At 33.7% G+C, this 26291-nt stretch overlaps 2 protein-coding genes across 4 annotated transcripts; both read right to left on the reverse strand.

Annotated features, from left to right (window-relative positions):
* Nucleotides 1-8290: 8290 nt before the first annotated feature.
* On the reverse strand, nucleotides 8291-11047 carry LOC106773475 (asparagine--tRNA ligase, cytoplasmic 1-like). 3 transcript variants are annotated; one of them, XM_022786303.1, is made up of 4 exons: nucleotides 9853-11047; nucleotides 9449-9705; nucleotides 9345-9357; nucleotides 8291-8672 (listed from the first exon to the last, which is right to left on the reverse strand). In XM_022786303.1, the coding sequence occupies exons 1-4, from the start codon at nucleotides 9886-9888 to the stop codon at nucleotides 8646-8648; spliced, it is 333 nt and encodes a 110-aa protein (XP_022642024.1). In that variant the 5' UTR covers nucleotides 9889-11047; the 3' UTR covers nucleotides 8291-8645. The 3 variants fall into 3 exon arrangements, 2 of the variants coding, with proteins under 2 accessions (XP_022642024.1, XP_022642023.1); XR_002669684.1 differs by having other exon boundaries at nucleotides 8312-8672; nucleotides 9020-9357; XM_022786302.1 differs by lacking the exon at nucleotides 9345-9357.
* Nucleotides 11048-15006: 3959 nt separating this feature from the next.
* On the reverse strand, nucleotides 15007-18889 carry LOC106773890 (probable pectinesterase/pectinesterase inhibitor 36). Its single transcript, XM_014660653.2, has 3 exons — nucleotides 18257-18889; nucleotides 15987-16316; nucleotides 15007-15889 (listed from the first exon to the last, which is right to left on the reverse strand). The coding sequence occupies exons 1-3, from the start codon at nucleotides 18774-18776 to the stop codon at nucleotides 15198-15200; spliced, it is 1542 nt and encodes a 513-aa protein (XP_014516139.2). The 5' UTR covers nucleotides 18777-18889; the 3' UTR covers nucleotides 15007-15197.
* Nucleotides 18890-26291: the final 7402 nt, after the last annotated feature.

Raw genomic sequence — 26291 nt, forward strand, 5'->3', positions numbered from 1 at the left:
TTGGAATGAATGAATTTTCTATAATTGGATTACAGAAATATAAACATACATATCGATAACGTAATTGGAAAGAGTTAAGGAAATAAACTCCACCAATTTAATATCAATATCAATTATAATAATTGATATTTAACACTAAAAATTAAACTAAATAAAGAAAAAGTAAATATACAAAAATTAGCTAAGAAAGACTAATTATTACAATTTAAACTAATTATTATAATTGATATCCTCCCATAAGTTGGACGATTTGAAAGAGAGATGCAACTTGGATAATAATGAGTCAAATCGAGGATGAAGTAGAAGCTTTGTGAGTATATTAGCAAGCTGATCATCAGTAGACACAAAGGACACTCGAAACTTGCCTTTTTTGAGTCAAATCGAGGACGAAGTAAAGGCTTTGTGAGAATATTAGCAAGCCGGTAATTAATGATAGGTTCTTTTCACCAAGGGATTGGGTTAAGGGTAGGCTAGAAAGTTTGCATGGCAATTGGATAAATAAGTGAAGTAAATAAGAAAAGTAAATATATGAGAGTGGATAGGATGAAATTGTAAACCCCAACAACATCATTCATCCATAGTTTCTTAAAACCAATTGAATCAACTGCATTTGCATGTTTATTTTTGTTCTTTGCATACAACCACCAACTTTATTCTTTTCTCAAGTCTTACGCGATTTTAGAGAGATTTCCTCACTTTCTCATCACCCACTCACAAAAAATTCAATTTTCTACCATTGTTGAGTCAAAGTTTGGGATTTTTGGTTGAGGGACCTGCATTGGAGAGGATATTCATCATCAATTGATCAATTTTTCTGCAAGCACTCAAAGTCTCCACTCAAGTAAGTATGGAAATTCATGTTTAGGGTTTCTAATTTGGGATTTGTTGATGAACATGCTTAGGAACATGATAAATTGGGGCTTTTGATTTCTATGCATGGATTGTTGAATTAGGAACTGTTTGAACCGATTGAATTGCATGATTTGGATTGATGAAATTACTAAAAGAGTGAAGATTACGATCATTTAGGAAAAGTTTTTGAAAAATCCTAGCTGCCACCGCTGAGCGGTCTGTTTTGGCATTGAGTGGTGGCGTGGCTTGAGGCAAATCGCCTGGGCGGTCTTTTTGGACGCTAAGCAGTCTGCAGCAGTTTTGCCTAAATGTTGAAATTTTTGGATGTTTGTGTGTTGAGGGGCCCTGTTTTTCCTCAAGAATTGTATGATCTGAGTTAAAATTATGATGCACTAACCTCTAATGATGTTTCTGTGAATATTGTTGGATGAATTTGATTTATGTAGGAATGTCTACCTCAAGAAGAGTGAAAACAATTGGCAACAAAAGGAAGGAACCAGAGAGACTCAGGAGATTCTATTCTTCTAGGTTCCTTTCAAGGAAACATGAAGACATTATGCTATAGTCCAGGAGAGGCGTTTGTTGATGGAGAGGAAGGTTATGTACATCCCTGACTTAGCTCCAGAGTTTGGTTTAGAGATTGAGAGGCGAGGTTGGGAGAGATTGACGACATATCCAGCACCAACCAATATTGAGTTGGTGAAGGAGTTCTACGTCAACGCCTTGCCTAGAGGAGGAGTGTCCGCAGGGAGATACATGAGCTATGTACGTGGGTATTTGATCAACTATGATCCTAACACCATTAACGCCTTCCTAGGGACTGAGTGGCCGAGAGAGCAGTGCAATTATGCTGCTATACTAGGGGAGGCCAGGAATTATGAAGACATTGAGCGAGTGATGTGCATCCCTGAGAGGCATTTTTAGGGAAACCCTAATGGAGGACCTGTTAACATCCTTAGGGCAGATTTAACTCCTCTAGCCAAATATTGGATGACATTTACTCATGCCAACATCCAGCCATGTTCTCATGTTTCTGACATCACTTTACATCGGATTCTGGTCATCTATTGTATGCTGAGGCAGATGGACGTGAACGTTGGTAAGATCATTACCAGCGAAATTCTGAGTTGCGCCAACACTGTGAGCAGCAGGACACCACTGGGACATCCGTCCCTAATTACATACTTGTGTCAGCAGGCAGGAGTGGACACTACAGTTCCACCCTTTGAGAGGCCGATGAGGGCTATTGATGCTTCCTATTTTCGTCAGTACTGTAGGGAGGACGAGCCAGCTGGAGCAGTTCCTAGGAGACGTCCTAGGAGAGCAGCAACACAACAGGAGGATGAGCCTGCATATGCACCGGCACAACAGCCTGGGCCTTTTCAGATGAGGGACATGTACATGTCCATGATGGAGGCAAGGATGGAGTCCCTTTGCAGAGGGTAGGTGGCCACTGCCGAGATGATTGTAGGACTTTATGATCAACCACCAGTGCATAAGTGGACTATGGACGAGTTTCATAGTGTGATGGCTTGGCCTCAAGGGCAGACACAGGCTAGTGGGTCTAGAGCAGTTGGAACCTCAGGTGGACAGGATGATGACCAGGAGGATGAAGACTTTGAGGATGCCCAAGAGGAGGATGAGTATGATTCAGATGAGGATCTGCGCTAAAGGCATCTACTGATGGATGCCAACATTTGACAGGGATTTTTCTTTTTCTTTTTCTTTGTACTTTGAATTAGTAGTATAGGTTAAGTTTATGTTTGTGCCTATGCTTGGCTTGTACACTTATTCGGATAATGGTTCAACTTTATTACATGATGAGTTATTTACTACTGATGATTGATTGTGGATGATGATTGAGAATGTGTGAATGTTGATATCCAGGTTGATGGTTCACTAACTATGTGAACAGATGAGTAAGTGATTCATGATTGTGATTTTGATGCTAAGCAAGATTCATGTGAGAAGTGAGAAAACATGATTATGTGAGGTATTGAGCTTCAGAGTTTTATTGTTGTGTGCACTGTTCACAAGAAATAATGAATGATATTGACTTAATCTTGATAATTGATTGAATTGCATGTGTATGGCATATGATCAAGGCCATGCTTGGAAAGCCCTTACTTAGCTAAATTTTCACCCAAAGAATTTTAATTGATATACCCTTTTTGAACCTTGACCTTAAACAATATGAAAACCCTTGTTTAAATTAAATTACCTTGAGTTGGGTTGAGAATAATTATATGTGTTGAAAAGGTTCAAGTTTGAGGTTGTATGGGGAAAGTGAAAGGCAAAAGAAAAAGAAAAGCATTGAGTTCAAAAGATGAAAAAGAAAAATGCATGGGAAAGTGAAAGAAAAGAAGAAAAGAAAAAAAGCATGTAAAAGTGAACTCAATGTAAAAAGGAAAAAGGGAAGAAGTTGGAAGTGAGTGAGATTGGTTAAAAAGAGAGTGTGCTTGAACTTTGAATGATGATGTAAACTCTCTTAACTCAAGGATTTTGTATTCCAGAAAAACCAATTTTCTTGATAGCCCAGCCATAATACAAGCCTTGGAAAAAGTCCTTGTGATGACATTTGCATTTGAAGATTTTGATTGTTTTAAATGAATGACAATATTGTTTTATGTGACATGTGAACAGTAGAGAGTAGATTGACCTCCTAAACACTTGAGTGATTGAGTGAAACACTTGCTTGGTGAGAATTGTTAAAATTCATGTTTACATCTATGCTTAGTTGATTGATCATTCATGAACAAAGCATCTGTTCGAAAAAGATTGATTATGTGAACTAAATTGGATTGAAAGCATGCATACATCTTTGTAGGATTCCACTTAAATCTGAATTGTATAATAACTTGTTATGAGAAAAAGGAATTTTAAAAAGTATGAATGATTTGATGAAGAAGTGGAAAGCCAAGTTTTGTCTTGTTTGCTTGAGGACAAGCAAAGTTTTAAGTTTGGGGTTGTGATAACGGTCTAAAAACCATTATTTTCATACTTAAATTTGATAGTAAAACACACCCTTTATGGCTTAGAATGAGCTTTAAATCAAGTAAAACATGTAGTTGAGTCTTGTGAGAATCAAAAGTTGGTTTTAGAGTTATTATGCTTGTTTTACATTGTTTTGCAGGGTTTTAAGGTGAATTGAAGATGGAAGTGAAGCAAGGTGGACTTAGACCCATGAAAGAAGGAGAAAAATGATGAAAAGAAAGGTCAAGTAAGCCGCTGAGCGCCAGAATGGTCCGCTGAGCGCTCAAAGTGATTAGAGGGAAACCGCTCAGCGACAAAACTAATCGCTGAGCGGTCAAAGCGGCAAGAGGCAAACCACTGAGCGGTGAATTTAGGCGCCTGGGCGGTTGTCTGTTTTTATTAGCTAGATTCTGTATTCTTTCTGTTATCTTTTTTAGCTTATATATAGCCCCAGTGCGAATTAGAAGGGGATTCTTTTGGCAGAGAGAAACGTCCAGAGCCATTCCACACACCTTGGAGGAGATTTCATGGATGCTTAGGCTCCTTTTTTATCAAATCTAGGGTTTTCTTTTCCATTCTTTCATTATTTTCATCTAGTTTCACCATGACAATGGTGAACTAAACCCTTTGTTGTTGGGGAACAATGTAATCTTTTGAAACTCTCATATATCCAAATTCTTATTTATTTCATATGCTTGTCATATACTTGTTTATCAATTGTTGGGTTCTCATCTATGCTAAATGCTTTTATTGTTTAACTCATTCACTAAATGTTGTTTGTCTTTATTGACACGGGGATGTACGGTAATGTCATGAACTGGTGAGAAAGTCCTTGATTATGCTAATACTGCCTAGGGATAGGGGTAGGACGATCAATTGTATTTTGCTTCCGTTCAAATTGCATTATTGGTTACTAGGGGAGGCTAGAGATAACAAGCCGATAATTAATAATAGGCTCTTTTCACCAAGGGATTGGGTTAAAGGTAGGCTAGAAAGTTTGCATGGCAATTGGATAAATATGTGAAGTAAATAAGAAAAGTAAATATATGAGAGTGGATAAGATGAAATTGTAAACCTCAACAACACCATTCATCCATAGTTTCTTAAAATTAATTGAATCAACTGCATTTGCATGTTTATTTTTGTTCTTTGCATACAACCACCAACTTTATTCTTTTCTCAAGTCTTATGCGATTTCTTTACATGAAAAGTAAGGCCTAAGAGTCCTTTGGGAAGAACGATATTGGGTTTACCAATTATATTACTAGATAACGATCTGGTACACTTGCCAGGGGCTTAACACCAGCCTACACCAGTCCATCCACCTACAAAGGAGTAGGATGATGAAGATCATTATGATGACTATGTACATTTTTAGTTTGATTTTGTTATTGATCATAGTTGTTAGAACGTGGTGATTTTGCCACATTATGATCACCAGTACATTTAGATGTTATTAGTACATTATGATTTGCTACATTATCTTTGCTTAGAAATGGATGATATTGCTATATTATGATATTCTTAGAACATAATGGATGTTACTACATTATGTTTTTGTTAGTACATTATGATTTTTCATAAATGAACAGATGATTTTGGGATGCACAATATGCAGGTCTGTTTATGGTGTGAAACTGTTATGTAGGTTTGTCTGTGTTGTGAACATTTATGCAGGTACGTGTGGTTGGATAAGAAATACAAATATCACACGTATTCTAGTGGATGTAACTGAAGGCTTTACCGAGGGCTTTTGCCCTTCAGTAATTACCGAAGGCTTTTGCCCTTCGGTAATTACCGAGGGGCAAAAGCCCTCGATAATGGTTAGTGACAAAGCTTTTATAGACGGCTTTTTGACCATCGGTAGGCCCTCGGTAAATGACAATTACCAGCGGCTTCTGGCATTCCGATGCATTCTGGCCACCGGTAATTCCCTTCATTACTGTAGTTAACCGTTAGTTTAACCTGAAATTTGTATATGTGATTCCTAAGACATATTGATTCAGTTTGACTGCTCAGATATTTAATTAGATGTTTTTATTTAGAGAAATTAGTTTCTTATTTTATAGGGAACTAAACACCGCCTTAATTCTTTATTTTGGGTAATCTAGGTAAAATTAAGATTTTTGCTTAATTAATCGGTTGATCTTGTTGATATGGGGAGCTTAGCTTCTTTACATCTTAGTTTTGATGATGAATAGGTTAATTGATTAACAATGGTTTCTTGCACAATAAAATGGCATAACAATTATTTATATCTTTAACATGTTAGTTCTAGATGTTTGAATCCATTAATGTTGAGTGAATCAAGCCTAAAACAAATTAGAAATCTAGTTTCTGGTATAAATAATCTATTACATAAGTTGTATAATCTGTTAGATTTAGCCAGAACACTTAGAAAGCTAAATAAGGGCAAATCACTATGTTATAATTGATCATATAAGTTATATAACCGATTATTTTGATAGGGGGAGCTAGGTTTAGCAAAACCCATCTCACATATGAGTTTTTGATGATGAACAATGTTTTATAGTTTCTTGCTCCAACAAATGGCAAAACAATTGATTGATCATTACTATATGTGTGCTTGAAATGATTGATAAATGCATTCATTGATTGGAAATGAATCATTAGTTGAAACCCATTGCACATTGTATATGTGTAAGAAATAATCAATTACACTATTTACATAATCTGCTAAATTTCTTCAAATGTCAGTATATGCTTAACAGGGACAAAACAACTATTATTTAATCGATTACATTAATTGGATAATCGATTAAAACACGTTGTTATGCTAACATGTGTTAGCTGAGTGCATTGAAGTATTTGAAATTGAAAATGTTTTCAAATTTGCTTAAGTATGGAACTTAACCGATTATATTATTTTCCTAATTGGTTAAAATGTGTTTCTTGTGAAAATCATTTTCTTGAAAAGCCATAACTACCTATAACAGTCATATTTGTTTGTTACTGGCTTGTATGATTTCTTTAATCGATTGCATGATCCATTTAATCTATTAAATCTGATAAAGATATAAAACTGTTAATATAGAAGGAAAAACTTAACAGATTACATTATGTTCTTAATTGATTAAACAGCTTCAGAGTTTAACAATTCTATAATTAGACGAATTGCTCATTGCCTCAACATGATTTTATGATCTTACACTTTCATTACTAATTTGTTTGTCAGGAATTAATTGCAGGAGCATCCTAATCTTTTTGGAGAATCAAGATCACTCAATTGGAAGGAAATCCATCAAGATTGTCACATGGAAGTTGTTCTTACACATTGTTGATCTATTCTACACTTGAGGTGTATCCTGTCAAGATCAGTGTCTACCTACAATCAAAAGGATTGTGTTCCCTGTTGCTGTGAGCCAGGAAGAGAACATGTGTGTTCTAGTTCTTAGAGTTGGGATTACTCTAAGGTTACAAAAAGCTGAGATTGCTTTCTGGGTTAAGATTCTGAGGTGATTCAAATCTTGTGTTTCTAATAGGGATATTGAGTTGAGAAAGGAGAGTGTATTGAGCGGGGAGTTCTTTGTATTCTTGCTTGCATAACTCTATCATTATAGTGGTTCCCTGCAACTAAGGTTGTTGAAGGAAGACTTGATATAGGCTTGGTTGAACCAATATAAATCTGTGTGTTGATCTTTCTCTTCCTTATCTCTTCAATTGTTGTTCATATACTTGTTTGGTCTAAGAAACCTCAAAAGATTTCGAAAAGCTTTTAAAAGATTAAATTTTTTAAAGGGCAAACCAATTCAACCCCCTCCTTTCTCTCTTGGTTAAGACTATTGGCTTCACTTTTCTTACAAATTAAAACAGAGAACATAGTCTAATCCTTTACATAGGAAGCCTAATTTGTTAAGACTGTTAGAAGAAACAATCATAGGCATAAGAGTTCAAATAATCGATTACACATATGAGATAATATGTTAAAACAGAGAGAAAAAAATAATAGATTATGCAAATAACATAATCGACTATTCTGCGTCAGGAATTGATTTTCTATATATCCCTAACTTGAGACCTAGTTCTATAACGTTCTAATTTTCATATACTATCAAATTTTATCAGTTTTGAATATAGGTGCTTTTAAAGACTCGTTCTTGAAGGAATCAAAGCTTTCTTGGTGATTTCACAACAAGATTTCATTCAATACATTAATGAAGGGCATTACCGAAGGCCATAATCCCTCGGAAAACGCCAAAAGCCGTCGCTAAAGAACCATTACCGAGGGTCCGGCGACGGTCAAAAGGCCCTCGGTAAATAGCCTGTCGCTAACTATTACCGAGGGACGAAAGCCTTCGGTAATTACCGAGGGATGAAAGCCTTCGGTAATTATCGAGGGCCAAAAGCCTTCGGTAATTCCACTATTTTAATTATTATATTTGTATCCTCTGGCAGAGCCTGGATTCACTTCTGATGTAGAATAAAACAAATATAAAGGTGGATGGATGATAAAAAAAAATTGAAATAACAGATCAAGACCTAGAATCCTTTAAAAATATATTAGTTCGGCAAAAAAGAGGAATCTCAAAGACCCACTCACTCGTGGTGTCTGCAACCACAAAAAAAAATAAAAATAAAATGCTATATATAATTACCATTTTTCAACTCAACTACTAGAACAAGAGAATGAGAAAGAGAAAGATCATAGATCTGCTCTGCCAGGATATCGTGGAAAGGGGATCACATCTCTAATATTTTCCAGGCCCGTTGCAAAGAGAATCATTCTTTCAAAGCCAAGCCCAAATCCCGCATGTTTCACTGTTCCATACCGCCTCAGATCAAGGTACCATTCGTATGGCTCAAGAGGCAAACCCATTTTCTTTATTCTGCAACATAAAAATATAAGTCAAATAACTTACAAGGATATTAATTAACCAAAGGAAAGAAATCAGGAAAATTACAATAGTCAAATAACTCCTATTGAAAGATCTCTCATAATCAATAATGAAATAATTATAACTTCCAAAAAGTAGTAAAATTCAACCCACTACTTAACAATAATGTTTTTCTTTTTATAAATAATCATTTTTAAATATTAAAGAAAGAAACGTTCCTGAAAAAATATTAATAATTTTTTTCAAAAAAAGTAATTGCATTTATTACTCAATTAATGTCAAGTCATTTATTACCCAATTAACGTAAATAGTCTTTTTAAAATAGTCATTTCACTTACTATTGAATCTCTATCCTATATACTGTTGCTCTGTATATATAGATAGATTATCAAGTATTGAATCTCTATCCTATATACTGTTGCTCTGTATATATAGATAGATTATCAAGTATTGAATCTCTATCCTATATACTGCTGCTCTTTGGCTTCCACCAATTAGCTCTCCCACTTGAAAAATTGCATTTACTTATACATGCTTCTATTATGCCAAAAAAACCATCAATATAGTTATAGCTACTGTTTTCAAGTCATCATTGAGCCGCATGTAGAATGCTTTGATTTCTTTTGGATAGTTATAGACAATGACTGGCTTCTGAAATTTTACCTCTGTCAGGAATCTGCATAACACCATTTCATCAAGATGTCACCCAACACAAATCAATAAGAACAAGAGCTGGACCAAAAGGTGAAAAAGAGATTACAAAGTACCTTTCATGCTCAGATGCTAAGTCAATACCCCATTTCACTTCATTCTCAAATTTTTTACCATTCTTCACAGCGTCTTCTAGTATTTCCACTGCTTCTGTATACGAAACTCGAATAAAGGGGGTGGAAGCAACCAACTTCAAACGATCAATGCAACCTTTATCAAACTTATCAGCCATAAACTCCATATCCTCAAGGCAGTTGTCAAGTAACCACTGACACAAAAATTTCACATACGCCTCGGCACAGTTCATATCATCCTACACATAAAACACAAAAACCATGGACTTTACTGCTTCCAGGACAAAAAATTTAAAAACATCAAATCTTATAAAAGCATGTAGAGTAGGCAGCTTTGCACTGGACAAATTAAACAGTTCAGCTTATGAGTTCAAATTTTTATATACCTTCAACTCTGCAAACGCTATCTCAGGTTCTACCATCCAAAACTCAGCCAAATGCCTGGAAGTGTGAGAATTCTCCGCACGAAAAGTGTGAGAATTCTCTGCAACAACTCCTTCTCCAATCTCTCAGCCTCACTCAACAAAGTCGTCACCTGAAACATCTCACCCGCACCCTCACAGTCACTCGTCGTAACAATCGGTGTGTGCACTTAAAGAAACCCTTCTTTGTTGAAAAAAGTATGCATAGCATATGCAAGACATTTCTAATTCTAGCCACCGCAGATATATGCAATCACACACAACACAACATAAGTATAACTACGAAAAGTAATAACAACCAAATCAATTAAGTTTATCTATAACAATTGAGATCTCTTTTTTCTTCAATTTCTCACAATATCCGTCCACAATTTCCCAAACCGAGATATTAAGTAAAGGTTTTTGCCCTCATACAGTCATAATCCGTGTTATGTCACAAAATCACGATAACACTATAAAACCTCTTGATAGAGTAAGATTATGCCATAATAACTAAATTCATTAACACTTTTAGAATAACAGTTTATGACAAAAAAGAAGGAAGGTACCGTGTTGGTTCTTGAACGAAGATGAACGAAATCTCTGAGGAACTCAAGGGTGAGTCTCATTTTGGGCAGAGGATATTTGGTGGGATCGACTGGGCCGACGTGGAGGACCTTATCGGCGCGAAGTTCGATCTTTTGTTTGGTGCCGGATGGAGGAAGCTTGAGGTGGCCGTCGATGACGACACAAGTTCAAGTGGGTACGAGTTGACCGAGTTTGCCGAGAGAGGCTTCAACGATAACTTGGAGGTTATCGGCGCAGCTGCCATCGTTAATTTCGAGGAAGGCGAAGGCGTCTTTGTCCGCTTTCCGACCAGTCTTGACCCAGCCACCGACACGCGCCTTCCGGCCGGCCAAGCCAGAGCCGCCGTCGGGGCGGGCAATGATGGAGCGGATCGAGACGCGATCCGAGAATTGGGCCTTGGGTACCTCGTCGTCGAGGGTGGTGACTGCGAGTTGGTCCGTTGGAGGAGAAGATGTGTCTGCCATTACTGCTGACGGCGGTAGAGGAGGAAATGGGTGGCACACTAAGAAGTGCGAATAAAGGTAAACCCTAAATTGGGGTGTGAAATTCTGATGTGTCTACTGTTAACTTTTTTCTTTTTTATTTTGCAGGTGTTTTACTCATAGTAGATGATGCGAATTGGGTTTAATGAGCGAGCATCGTACCGATGGCCTGAAACCTTCGATAAGGCCTTCGGTAAAATAAATTTACCCACGGTCTTGGGGCCTTTGCTAATATTTCGTAGATAATTTCTCTTTTTCCTGTAGTGTTGGTTCTGATTCAATGTACACTTTGGAGAGTGTGTTTAAGATCAGGTTCATCATCAATTTGTGTATTGTATACTTGTGTGAGGATAACCAGGTTTGAGAGTTGGGATTGCTCTCGTCATTAGTGGAAAAATCGCTTTTTATGATAGGTAAAAATAACCTATTATGATAGGTAACCTGACTTCATAGTTCTGGGCATCATAATAGGTCTGCGCATTTTATGACAGACATAAAAGTCTATCATAATAGGTCCAGTGTATTATGACGTACTTTCTGTCACCTATCATAATAGGTCTAATATATTATGACAGATTTTCGCTTATCAGTCATAATATAGCAAATTTATTATGATTGACGACAATTTTTTCCACCTCAATATCTTCAAAATAATGTGAATGTTAGATGTGTATAAAACTTGAGCCATCTCTATAATTAAATATTCCTATAACTACATATGAACAACAAATACTCAAATAGTGGCTGGAAAGTGTTTTCTGCACCAGAAAAAATGGACTGAAATGGTGGTTTTAAACCCAAAAGCGAGTGGAAGTGATTCATGAGATCATGTGAGTGACCAAAAAACTTTGCTTAATGATTTTAAGTGTGTTCAAACTCTTAAACAACTCAAAATTTGTTTAAAACTCAAAATCACTACTTCACTTCCCTTTTTAGCTCAAAAAGTGAGGGTTTAATAGGTAAATATGCATATAGGCTAAAATTTGACCAAATGAATAGTGCTAGCAACTTTCAAACATCAATTTAGACTTGCTCAAGCTTTCTAAAAGCACAGAAACAACAAAATTAGAAAATCACCCTTGTTATAGCTAATTTATGCAACAAAATACACCAACAAACCACCCAAAATCAGTTTTCCAAGGACTCAAGAGCTGGACAACAAAGAAACTGTGTGTACTTGAGAGAGACGACTTGGAAGAAACCCCACTCTTGTGAAACCCTAGCAATGTGCAACTTGCACTCTTCCCTCACAGTCTTGCCACTTTCCTCGGCTAAGATCGAAGACCGGAAGCTCACAATCCTCGACGACCACCAGGAGACGACGTGGATGCTCCGACTAGTGTGCGCGGACTAGGCTTGGAGACGTTTAGGGCTTGGAGACGCTTAGGGCTTGGAGACTATGCTCTAGGATGAGAGAAAAAAAGTGCTTTGGGATGTGAGAAAAAATTGGAAGAAACAGTGAAGAGAAAGAAAAGTTGTGCGGGGGACGAATCAGAAGAAATGAAATGCTTTGCCTCGCGAGATTACCAAAGGGGTATTGAACCTATTATGATAGGTTTTTAAATATCTATCATAATATGGTTTCCCCATAATTACGATCTTGCCACCGCGTCCAGCTTATTATGATAGGTGGTCGTTTACCTGTTATAATATATTTAATTTTTATGACGAAAATGCCACCGCTACACCTATTATGACATGTTTTTTAAAATACGTTATAATATATCTTAATTTTATTACAAAATTGTCACCGGTCAATGTATTATGATAGGTGGATTTCACCTATCATAGTATCCCGTGATAGAATCCAATTTTTCTACTAGTGTGTGTTTTGTGAGAGATTGAGTGTTTTGTCTCTTATACTTGCTATTTTGATTTGAGTGGTGTGAGGAATGCAATTGAGAGTTGTCATTGTATTCTTGTGTCTTTGATTCATATGTCTTTGATTATTTATTTCAAGATCCAAGAATTCATAAAGATTTGAAAAAGATTTTCAAAAAGGGTAAAATCCAATTCACCCCCCTCTTGGATTGAGATATAAGGCCTCTTATTTCCAACATCAAATTGAAAATTTTATCTTAAGTTCTAGATATATTGTTAGCTACTTTGACCGATCAGATATTTAGTTAAAGTCATGTAGTTAGAATAATTTTTCCATGTAATATTCCAATTGTTTAAGTTGTTAATAATCTTTGATCATATTGGGTGAACTTTTGAGTGATTGTATTATGGATTTGTATGTATAATTGTTTCATTGACTTGAACACTATTATATGTTGAGCTACAAACATGAATTTGGATCAATTATGTATTATCTAAGAATTTGTTGATGAATATGAAAATGATATGAGATTGGCCCAGGGTCTCGCTCAGAGTTCTATGTTTAAAATTGGTTAGTGTATATGTTGATGTTGGGAGCCTTTTTGTTGGAGGTTATCTTGATACTCTAATAACCATCCATCTCAAGTAGAGAAGAGTGAGCTATATATGTGGTGAGAGACAGAAAGTCCTAGTTTATGTGTCGGTTTTAGACATATAGGTGTTGACAGACTAATCTTGTGGATGACATGGTATTGCATCGGCAATGACTCTTTAATAGTAGTGGAAGCCCCTACAATTGTACCACCTCTCGTGATTTCGCATCAACGTTTCATCGGGAAGGTCGAGTCTAGTATGATTATTGTATGATTAGATGATTGAGTCTAGTATGATTGTTGCATTATAATATGATTATTGTTATGTGTAGAAATATATTTATACATATTTTATGAATGATTTGTTATATGTTAACTCACCCCTACTTGTTTGCCTTTGTGTTTGTATTTGTGCTTGCGCAGTGATCATATAACGTGTACATTATACAGGAGCATATTTTGATACAAATATAGTTAAAGACGTACAAGTTAGAGGAGACGTGCAACTTTTTGGGTGTTTTTTGAAAGCATTTGGAAAAATGTTTTAAGTTGTGATATTTTAAAGGTTTAAACCTCTTTTTGGTCTCTAAGTTATAAGCGGATGTTCAGTTTAGTCCCCGTTTTTAAAAATGTAAATCTTTGGTCCCTAAATTATAAAAAATGTATCAAATGAGTCCTTTTTTTGACTTGAAATACTGTTTTTGGTTGTTTGTTAACAACTACTACATCTTTAGATTGCTCTGATTTGTTTCTTAATAATAACAACACTTTAGATTGCTCTTTGTACTTTGACCATAAACATAAAAAAAGGACTATTTTGATATATTTTTTATAATTTAGGAATCAAAGGTTTACATTTTTAAAAACGAGGACTAAACTGAACATCCGCTCATAACTTAGGGACCAAAAAGAGGTTTAAACCTATTTTAAATTCCCTTACCTCGAAACCCAGAAGTTGTTATGCTTCTATAGTATTGCCTACACCGCAAGTAACTTTTATGTCTTCCTACCGACTTCTGATTGGTGAAGAGAAACCAATCATAGAACCAATGACAAAAAATAGATTCAGAAAAATACTTCATGAACACATGCAAACTGAACAGTGCTTGCATGTAAAAAGAAATACATAAATCCTAAAAGAGCGAAGGGGTTTAACTTACTAACACCAAAACATCAACTTGATCGGTGCCTTAACACCAAAAATTTTGAGAGAGAAGAAGAAGTTTAGAGAAAATGAAGAGAAAATAAAATTCAAAACTTTAAATAAAAAAAAGTGCAAGGTTTTGAGAAATTAAATTATATACTACCGTTAAAAATTGATCGGTGACTTAACTACTCTCTTCAGAATTTAGTGGTCTTGACACTTTGAATTACGTTATACTATAAACAATACTATAAATATAAATGTATTTGACATAAGAAATACTATTAGAAATAAACTCGACTAAAAGATAAACAAAACTAAGAATAAAATATGAAATAATACTTATGATTAAGTTAACAATTCATATTAACTTTTAAAAATTAATCCTAATTTTTATAAATTACTTTATAAATAAGTTCATAAATTCATTCATTTATTTATTTGTTACAAATATTATTTTAGAACACAATATACGGTGTTACTAATTCATGGATAATGTTATTACATAATATAATAATAATAATACTAATAATATTCTTTTCCGTATATGGATCATTACAAAATAGATTGATATGGACGAAGCGTTGGGAATCTGGGACCATGATCTTTTTATAAGGCAGGATATCTGATATGCACTGCAAACTGTGCCACAGTCTGCAAGCATATTCATTATTAATTAACAGCAACACAGATCACATATACTCATATTCCAGAAGAGTATGGCACCCCAGTAGCAGGAATCCACCTTTCTCCTTGCACAAACTGTCTCACTGTGAAAGGTGATGCCTCAGTAGCACTTCTCAGCACATGAAAACCAGGCCATCTCACCCTATTTTCTGTAGAAGCACCACCTCCTGTGTTCATATACTCTCCATAGAACAACGTTGAAAGTGCAAAACTTCCACTCCATTCACCCCACCCTTTTGCCTCAATCATTCCATCCAACTCACTCTTCATGAACACAGTCCTTGAGTACTTCCTCCATGGCCTTCCCAGGAATGTCTTCTGAGAATTCTTCAGGCTGACAAACTCTGATGCTGCTCTAACTCTGCAACTTTGCACTGCAATCCCTGTGTTCTTGTTCGGGTCATCTCTTCCTTGTGCTGTGATGAAGTTCGATTGCTGGCTCAACGGCTTCCTCACTAAGATGTCACAGTTCTGTAGCACCGCTGCAGCATCCCCGAATATGAAATCTATGGTTCCGTAGATTTGACAGTCACGGTAGAATTGGCGGTTTGAGAGCACGTAAAGAGTATCTTGGTAGCCCTTGAAGCTGCACCTGTAGAACACTGATAAGTCTGAACTAACCTTCAGTGCCACTGCTTGGTGCTTTTCTGGACCTGCACTGTTCTCAAATGTCATGTCTCTAGCCCAAAATCCATCTCCTGATACATCTGGTTCATGTACCAAACTCAGTTAGAAAAATGTTTCACACAGCATATAGTTTAGCTTAAGATGTACTGATATAACTTTTGTGTTTATCAGTCTTACCAAATGTGGCTGAGCTCAGAGTGGTGGATCCTTGAACTACATTTCTGTTGCCAGTAACAACAGTTCTGTCTATGCCATCTCCTACAAACATCACATTATGCAGTTTCTGTCCAATATTCACCTTCTCATTATAGACCCCTGATTTTACGTATATGATTGCTCTTGCAGGACGGTTATTTCCCATTGCAGCAAGTGCATTCACTGCTGCTTGGATTGTTTTGTGTGTCCCTGAACCATCCTGTGCCACTGTGAAATCTGGCTTATAGCTTGCTTCACTCCATGATTCTAAAATACCAGAACCTTTGGATATTGTTCCCGGAAGGGGTGGTCCTGAACAAACAATTAAAATATCAGTATAACAGAAAAAGGAAGATACTGCTATAAATTACTCTCTGATATGATATCTATCATCTTCTTTTATTTTACTTTTTAAAAATCATTGTTTCATGTTAAAATCTCATTTTATTGATCAATGATTCTTTAAATATGGTTTCTAGAACTACCTTGCTCAATATTCAAGACTTTAGTTATGTAATGGTAAAAAATGAATGATTTATTCCATAAACCATTGACCACAAAATGAGTTATGATTTAGTCCTAGTCAGTGTTCCTCTTCCAACACAATTTATTAATTTATATGATTAAAATCTGAACCACTCATATATACTAATTAATAAATATTGGTGTATCATTAAGAAGATATAGTAAATTATTTTTTTTATAGTTATACCCTTGATCGATATTTCAAGGATTTAAGAGTATATTGAAAGCATTAAGTGTAATTAAGAGTAGGGAGAGATCTACAATATAATAAAAAATTATATAATATTATATTGAATTTAAAATATTGATTATATTTTTTAAATTGTGTCATATTATTTCATAAGAGCATGGTCAAATTGGAAAAGTTGGTGTATCAGATGACAGAGAATATTAGCTTTTATCTTAAAGGGAGAAGAAACCAAATAATCAGTGACAATATAACAAAAACATATTAAGTAATAGTTAATAATCACTTTTGTTTACTTATACTTAGGCAGACCAAATGAATGAATTTAATTATTGCATATCACTGTCACCGTTCCTTGATTTTTTTGTTTCATGTACTAAAGGACAATATGACCTTCCGTAACAAAGACAATCTTCTAGGTTCTTTTGCAGAAAAAAAAAATTAAATTGTATATATCCTTTAGGAAATGTTGGAGGAGATAAGCTCACACATGCAGTTTCTATAAAGGGTAAAAAAGCAGATGAAATTTTATGCGTAAAAAATACATGAAAGGAGTAAGAAATGAAAATGATATTTCAACAACAACAGGGTGTCACCGTTTTATTGTATTGGTCTGTTTAAAAGTAAAAAAAACTTGTATTAACAAATTGATGTCACAAGTTACAAAACCCACCTTAATTTCTAAATGTCCCCATCAGTCAAAAAATGTGATTCTGATTTTGACTGTGCTGATAAATTTTTATCTGACATGAAATCTCTCATATTTTTGCTAAAGTGATAAATTGGTGATGTTCTAAATGAACAAAATGAAATTTTCAAATTTAGGACACCAAATTGTAAAATAATTTAAATAACAATAAAAATTGTATTGAAATGTTGAAAATTGAAGGATTAGAAGAGTAAACAAATCAATATTGCACTTGTGAAATAACATATAATAAAACTTAAAAGTTATATTTACAAAAAGAAACATCCACGTATATATATATATATATATATATATATATATATATATATATATATATATATATATATATATATATGTGTGTGTGTGTATTTGATAGACACTGTCAACTCTTATTTATTTTATTTATTTTAAAGGATAATAATATTTTAAAAATCTCTTTTAAGGAGACGTTAAGAGACGTTTGATCTGTGTAAATTTATGTTTAAAAAATATTTGAAACTAAAAATATTTAAAAGGAATCAATAATAAACTGATTGTCAAAAAGTTCTTGTCAAAAAGTTTAAAAAAAAATGTTGTTAATGACTTTTTTTTCTATTTTAAAATAGGTTTAATGGTGGAGTTCGACGACACCACTTATTCATGTGCAATGGCTAGAATATGAAATAATGCTTTGTTTATGTCAAAGTTGATACACTGTTACATATATACATATATGAAGAATCCATGCACATACTGATATATCAATCAAAAGTCGCAGAAGAAACAAAACAAACAAGGCCATTTACAGTAATATATATATATATATATATATATATATATATATATATATGCAAGTAACTAAATTGTATTTACCTTTGGCTATGACTTTGTTCCTTGAATACAAAATGAGAGCTTGCTTAAGCGACACGGTCAAGTTTCTATCGAGAATCTGAGCTTCAACATACCCTTTTTCTTGCAGACCATCCAAGCAGGTCCTGTGATTTGTCATCACAGCACTTATCCATGTGAGTGCATCTTCTCTGGTGTAAGTGCTGTTCTGAGACATCATGTGAGAGAGCCTAGACTCACTCTCCTCATAGAGCTTGGAACAGTCTCTGAGGGCTATAACACTTGTTTGGTGATCAGAAAGGCTCAGGCTTTGGCTTTCATAGCCATGCAATGTCAAAGCGTTTGCAACCCAGTTTTTGGCTTGAGAAACATGATTCTGAGCCATTTGGAGGACACCCTTTTCTTGGAGGCAAAGGGTGGTGGTGGCCATGCCAAGAAGGAGAAACAAGGTGGTGGCAGTGACTGTGGTGGCGGTGGTGGCATAAGTAGCCATTTTCTTTTTTCTGCTAGAGAGAGCAATGAATAGTATTGTGATGAGATGCATGGGTTGGTGCTGTGGGACGATGATTTATAGCCACCTTCAGAAAGCACAAACATGGGTGCTAGCCACGTGGCACTAGGACTTTGTGGCCTAATTATAACCTATACATGACCTATGTTTTAATGTTTGTGGATGGAAATATTTCAGTAGTTTATACTCATTTTTTCATGAATTTAAGAGTAAAGTTTTACATGTGGGTGGGTACAATTTAATCAAATATAACGAACTATATTGTACTTAACTTAGCAGCAAAGCAGCAAAGTGTTTTCTGCAGAAATGTAATGAAACATGAAAAGAAGTTCTGCACTGAAAATATGAAATGTATAGTTTTGCACGTTTCAATCCGAAATAGTAGTTTCATAAAGATGCTTTCGCGTTTCTTTTGTCATGATATGTATGGATTTTTTCAAACCCTAGTTATAGTTTCATAGTTTGAAGTTGTTGAAATTTGATGTTACTAAGGATAAATAACATTGTCCATGTCCATGACCATGTCATGCAAGAGTTCCAAAACAAACATAACTTGTGATAAAAAATGTTATCCATTTTGTTTTCCATCTGTAACATTCACTCACTCTGTCACATAACAAATTTCATAGTCTCTGCACTAAATCCACCGCTTCACAGAAATCCATTTCCTCGATCACTGCAAACAAAGTCTCAAACTCAGACAATTTTCAAATTTCACTATTTTATAATGAAACCTAAATATTGTTTATGAAGGTTTATTTAATGTAAGATTAATATATAAAAGCCAGTGTTTAATCTCAAAACTTATTTATGGTTATAGTTGTTAAATTTAAACTTTTAAATAATTTAAAATTTAGCTTTTAAACTAACAATTTTTTGCAATTAATTAAGTAGTAAGTTGTAGGTGATATATTGAGTCTAAAAAAAGGAGAAATGCGAGACTGCATTGGGTGCGCGCTAATACGCGGTGCGGTGCAATCCAGACAAGGCTTCAATGGTCCCACGTATTAATAATAATAAAAGTTAAAAATAAATTTCAATAGTTATAATAATAATAATAACAGTGTTTTATGTATTTCGTAAAAAGTGAACCGATAATGTTCATGCCACAATTGCAAATGTCTTCTTGGAAATGTTAATAAATCGATCTAATAGAATAAGAATTGAAAAAAACTGATCCAAAAATATAAAAACTAAAACTTGACGATCATAATTAATTTGAACATTTTTTTCTTTTTCTTTTTATTTTTGGATTGAATCGAATTTGGTATGTGAGTTTAAAAATTTATACTAGACAAACCGAATTTGTACATATGTATGTGTTTTATACAAATTTATCGTATGAGTTGTATTATATTTTCTTATTGTGTATTTAACAAATTATGACATATATATGTAATTGTGAGAAATGTATTAAAATAAATTTGACTATTTTTTAAGTTGGGAAGTATAATATATAATTATGAAACTGTAAATATTTTTTTGAAAGAGTATATATATTTAAAAGCTATAATTTTATTAAGTGTTTCGATTTATGTTTAAGAAAGTATTGTGAAGAAATTAAGTAAAAGAAGTGAAAGGAGTGAGAGATGCAATGCATTGATTAAGCATTCGGTGGGTGAAGTCATTGAAAATGACGTTGTGAAGAAACGTGTTTGAATAGGAGCTTCAACATTTGACAATTGGCAAAAGGGGTAGATCGTGTACGTATGCATGTTACTTCTTCAATACAACATATATACATACCCATTTTATGAGAAAAAAATTAAATTAAATGAATAGTGAAAATAATTTAAAAAAAATTAAAATGTTCAATTTGCTCTTTAGCCTTTCCGTTAAACTATTTATTTTTATATGATTAGATTATGCTTAGTAAAAGCAACAGGAGATAACGTAAGGTGGAATTGTAAAAACATTGAGAAAGTTAAGGTTTGTATATGTGCATAATATAAAAGAATTAAATCAATATTGTAAAATTATTTTCACTTATATTAAATGGATAATATGTGTATATTCGATGTGATGAATGGTTTCATTTTTTTATGGGAGATGGTTCTTCAATCTTTTATAAATTTAATTAAATGAATGACGATCCAAGATTTTTTTCTCTTAATTAACTCACTACTTTATGAAATTTTTTTACTTAATGAATTCAAGATAGAGAAACATACAAACTGCACAATAATAGTTTATATAAATATAAACCTTATGATTAGGTCTATCAAATTGCAATAATTTTATTAGCTCAATTACTTATTTATTATTAATTTATCTTCTTTACTTAACAAGTCACATGCATTTTACCATATATATAAAACCTTAATGCTTTCACTTGGCTTATATGATACTATATACATTTACGAATCTATAAACAAACAAACTAAACAAACATCCACATTAAAATCAACATTCATTCTTAACAATAATATCCATATTCATAATTCATGAATATTTTGGATGGTATTTGTTCAAGGGTTAGTTATTTTATGAATATTTTGGATGGTAAACTTTGTTTAAGGATTAGCTATGATAAGTTGTGTTAATATATGTTTTATTGACACTATTTATATTTGAACGTCTTTTTCTATGACAAAGTGTAACTCTACATGTTTAACACATTTAGAATAATTGTTGCTCTTAAAAAAATATTGATGATCTATTAATACAGTCGACAATTCTAAGCTTTGAAATAAAGTTTTGTAACTAATTATCATGAATTATAGTATCAAAACATGATACAAATTCAAATTCAATGAAGAATATAGTAACAATAAATTGTTTTACATTTCTCCACAATATGCTTTGTCAACTAAAAGAAATACATAACAAGAAGTGAATTTTCTTGTATCCAAACATCCAACAAATACAAAGTTTCAATATCCAATGACTTCAAGATAATTACACCTTTTATACATAAGTATGTGATGTTCCCTATTCTAAGACCTTCCTTTGCAACTTTTCAATATCCATTTCCAATTTACTTTGATATCATTGTGACATTGTAGGTACAAACTTATATCTAATTGAGTACAAGTCTAAACATATATAATACTCTGAACAAAAATTTCATACACAATTACTTTCATATATCTTTGTTCGAAGTCATTCTTATGACATTCAACAAGACTAAACTTGTCTCCTTTCTTATTTGGAACATGGGATATTGAGCACTTGTCCATGTTTTATAATATTTTATTGATATAAGCTTTCAAAAATAAACATAACATTCCATGATGTAACTTGTCACATCCATATCCTTCATTTCAAAGTTAGTTGAGAGAAACCTCTTAGTCTCGTGAAGAAGACAAAGTCATTAGTTACTAGTAATATTATATATTTAGATATATACAATGTTAAACAATGTTGTTATCAAATGCAAAAGAAACAATAATTTCGAATATCATTGGTGGAAAGCTTTCTCGAGTCCATATATTTGTTTTAGTTTACACACTATGTGTTCCTTTCCTCAACCAAGAACCTCATTGTCTGGTCCATTTAAACATTGTCTTCTAAATCTCTATTAAAAAAAAGGAAAAGTCGGCGTAATCTTTTTGACTAAAATCCTTAGTAACAAGTCTGACCTTATAACATTCAAGTTTGCCTTGAGAGTTGTGTTTAGTCATAAATACCACTTACAATAATATAAAGTTCCAAGCACCATTATGCTCCATGGACTTCAACTCTTCTTCTATGACATCTATCCATTTCTCATAATTATCACAATTTACAGATTGTAAAGACTTAATAGTATCATTGTTAATGCTTAAGTTATTATCTTACTCTTGTAAGTATATCACATAGTCATTCAAAATAGTTAATTTCTTTTCTCTTTTAGACCTCCTTAACGTTACTTCTTGCGGTTTTACAATAGGCTCATTTTGAATCATGGTCTCATCATTGTGTTACTTTTGTTCATTGTCATTTGTCACAACAATCAAAGTAAGACTATGTTATTATAGAGGAACAAGTTAACAATACCTGTATTCCTAATTCTTTAATTTCCATTTCTCGTGGATTGAAATTCCCAATGATTTCACTATTTTCTCTTACATTTCAATTTTCAACAATTCACATACTATGATAAGTACAGTAAATCATATACCCTTTGATTTTTTTTCTAGATAAGCAATGAAATATCCATTGATTGTTCATGCATCTAGTTTATTTTCATGAGGATTATAAACCTTTATTTATGCTTGGGAACTCCAAACATTTAGGTGCCCTATATTGGGTGTCCTACCAGTCCACAATTTGAAAAGTGTCTTATGAACTACCAAGAGCCTTGTTTAACAAATACATGATAATTTTCAAAGCATACACCCATAAAAACATGGGTAAAGAAAAATTACTTACCATACTCTAATAATATCTTTTAATATTTTATTATGTCTTTCTAATGCAACATTTTGCATAGTGTACTTGACATTGTCTATTGTGCACAAATATCACATTTTTGAAGAACTTTATCAAATGGACATAAGTGTTACCTAGTTTCAAGAAACTGAGCACTTCTTGTATGCCCTTTCTTTGTGTCTATTGTTTATATTCCTTGTATACAATCCACATAAAAATTTAGAAGAGTAAAATCCAAATTTTGAGAGTTTCATTCTTTATTAATCCTTCCATCATTTCTCTAGAAGCATGCTCCACACATTTATGCCACAAGAAATTAGAGCATTCATTCATCAAATTACATTTAGTGTACCAACATTATGATGCAAAGTCATAAGCAATTAAGCATATAAACCATCACAAAGAATACTAGTACAAATGAGACAATAATACTTAAACAAATTGAAGCATTCATTACAAAAATTAGAGAGTATCAATTATCATCAAGTTTAGACAACAAAACCAAATCCCTAGATTCCAATAGATCAAAATGATGTCCAGTGTGTAGGATTAAAGGATAAGTCCCGATTTGTTTTGATAGAGCTTTAAATCTATTCTCCATGAAGAAAAATATCTCATTTGGTATTATGAAAAAATCTCTGCATCGTCTTAGAAACATAAGTCATACATCAGGAATCAATCAATTATGTATTATGAGGAACTTCATCAGATTTGATTCAAAACATAAGTAAGGATTAAACTCACCATTCTTTTCAAATGAAGCCTTAAGTTTTAGGCAATCCTTTTGGAAATTTCCAGATTTTCCACATAAATGACAATCATTGCCCTTTCATTATTTCTTTTGAATTTTCATTGATGGTTGATTAAAATTAACATTCTTTGGCTCTTATCATGTTTCTTCACAAATTTATTTTTAGCTTCTTTATTTCCTTGATGACTTACATTATGGATTGAGTTACTTCCTTGAATTTATAAGTCATATTTCTTCCTAAACCAACTTGTCGTGCAATTGTTCAGTCCCTGGCAAGTGTACCAGATCGTTATCAAGTAATATAAATGGGTAAGTCCGAGTATCGTTTTCCCAAAGGACTCTTAGGCCTTAACTTTCATGTAACCTAATTGCGTAAGACTTGAGAAAAGAGAATTAATTTGGTGGTTATATGCAAAGAACAAAAATAAACATGCAATGCAGTTGATTCAGTTGGTTTTGAGAAACTATGGATGAATGGTGTTGTTGGGGTTTACAATTTCATCTTATCCACTCTCATATATCTACTCTTCTTATTTACTTCACTTATTTATCTAATTGCCATGCATACTTTCTTATTTACCCTTAACCCAATCCCTTGGTGAAAAGAGCCTATTACTAATTACTGGCTTGCTATCCCTAGCCTCCCCTAGTAACCAATAATGCAATGCGATCTGAAGCAATTACAATTGACCGTCCTACCCCTATCCCTAGGCGATATTGGCATAATCAAGGAATTTCCCACCAGTTCATGACATTACCGTACGTCCCCATATCGATAAAGACAAACATCTTTTACTGAATGAGTTAAACAATAAAAGTAGTGAGCACAGATGAGAACCCAATAATTGATAAACAAGTATATGACAAGCATATGAAATAAATAAGAATTTCAATATATGAGAGTTTCAAAAGATTACATTGTTCCCCAACAACAAAGGGTTTAGTTCACCATTGACATGGTGAATCTAGATGAAAATAATGAAAGAATGGAAGAAATAACCCTAAACTTGGTTGAATGGAGCCTAAGCATCCAAGGAACCTCCTCCAAGGTGTGCGGAATAGCTCTGGATGTTCTCTCTGCCAAAAGAATCCCCATCTAATTCGCACTGGGCTATATATAAGCCCAAAAAGATAACAGATAGATAATAGAAAGATTTACAGAATCTAGCTAAAAAAACAGACAACCGCCCAGACGCCTAATTTGACCGCTCAGCGGTTTGCCTCTAGCCGCTCTGACCGCTCAACAGTCAGTTTTGCCGCTGAGCGGTTTCCCTCTAATCGCTCTGAGCGCTCAGCGGACCATTCTGGCGCTCAGCGGCTTGTTTGACCCTTCTTTTCATCATTTTTCTCCTTCTTTCATGGGTCTAAGTCCACCTTACTTCACTTCCATCTTTAATTCATCTAAAAACCCTGCAAAACAATGCAAAACAAGCATAATATTGCTAAAACTAACTTTTGACTCTCGAGAGACTCAACTAAGTGTTTTACTTGATTTAAAGCTCATTCTAAGCCAAAAGGGTGTGTTTTACTATCAAATTTAAGCATGAAAATAACGGTTTTTAGACCGTTATCAGCAATTCATGCATATTCCTTTCATAATTCATGGTAATTCTGGCCATTTGGGAGAAACAATACTCAAATGGTGATGAGATCAAAATAAATTATATAAGAAAGTTCTCATTCATAACTATTTCTAATGTCTTAAGTCTTAGTTGCAATGTTAAACATCTCAATAGCGTTTTCATGCATAATACATGTCCCATCACATGGAGGTCAATATACTCATTAATATCTTAATAAGATACTTATCAATTGTTAAGGAGTGTTTTACCACAAACCCTATAAACTTTTCAATCCTTTCAATCTTGGCATGAGTCATCTTAATATTTCCTGAGATATACATCCTCATAAACTATAGGTTGAGTTTGTTTGATATTTTCCAAGTTTTATAATAGGTTTTTTTTCTTCGTTACTGCTATAGTCATTAACAAGAACATATTTCTCTTCCAATATGGCAAGATCAATATTCATGACACTAATGTGAAATATGAATTACTCATAAAAGAAATTAAGTTTGTTAAGACAAGATCGTCTAAGAAAACTTTATTTTGAAGTTTAACATAATTGTCAATAGTGTGTATCAAATGAATCGTATAGGATAAACATGGTAAATGCTATATGTGTAAACGCTACCATAAATGCTAAAAGTTACTCGAATTAGACTTTTCTTAAACGTTAGTACACATATCATGCCTAAACACTTAAGAACGTCTAACGTTTTTAATGCATGTACGGAATAATACTCTATTGTTTGTTGTTGTGTGATAACGGTCTAAAAACCGTTATTTTTGTTGGAAGTCCCACATCGACTAGAGATAAGGCCAAATTATAATATATAAGTGAGGTGCAAACCTCACCTTACAAGCCGGTTTTGTGGGGTTGAG

This window comes from Vigna radiata, chromosome 9 (genome assembly GCF_000741045.1).
Source record: "Vigna radiata var. radiata cultivar VC1973A chromosome 9, Vradiata_ver6, whole genome shotgun sequence".
NCBI lineage: Eukaryota > Viridiplantae > Streptophyta > Magnoliopsida > Fabales > Fabaceae > Vigna > Vigna radiata.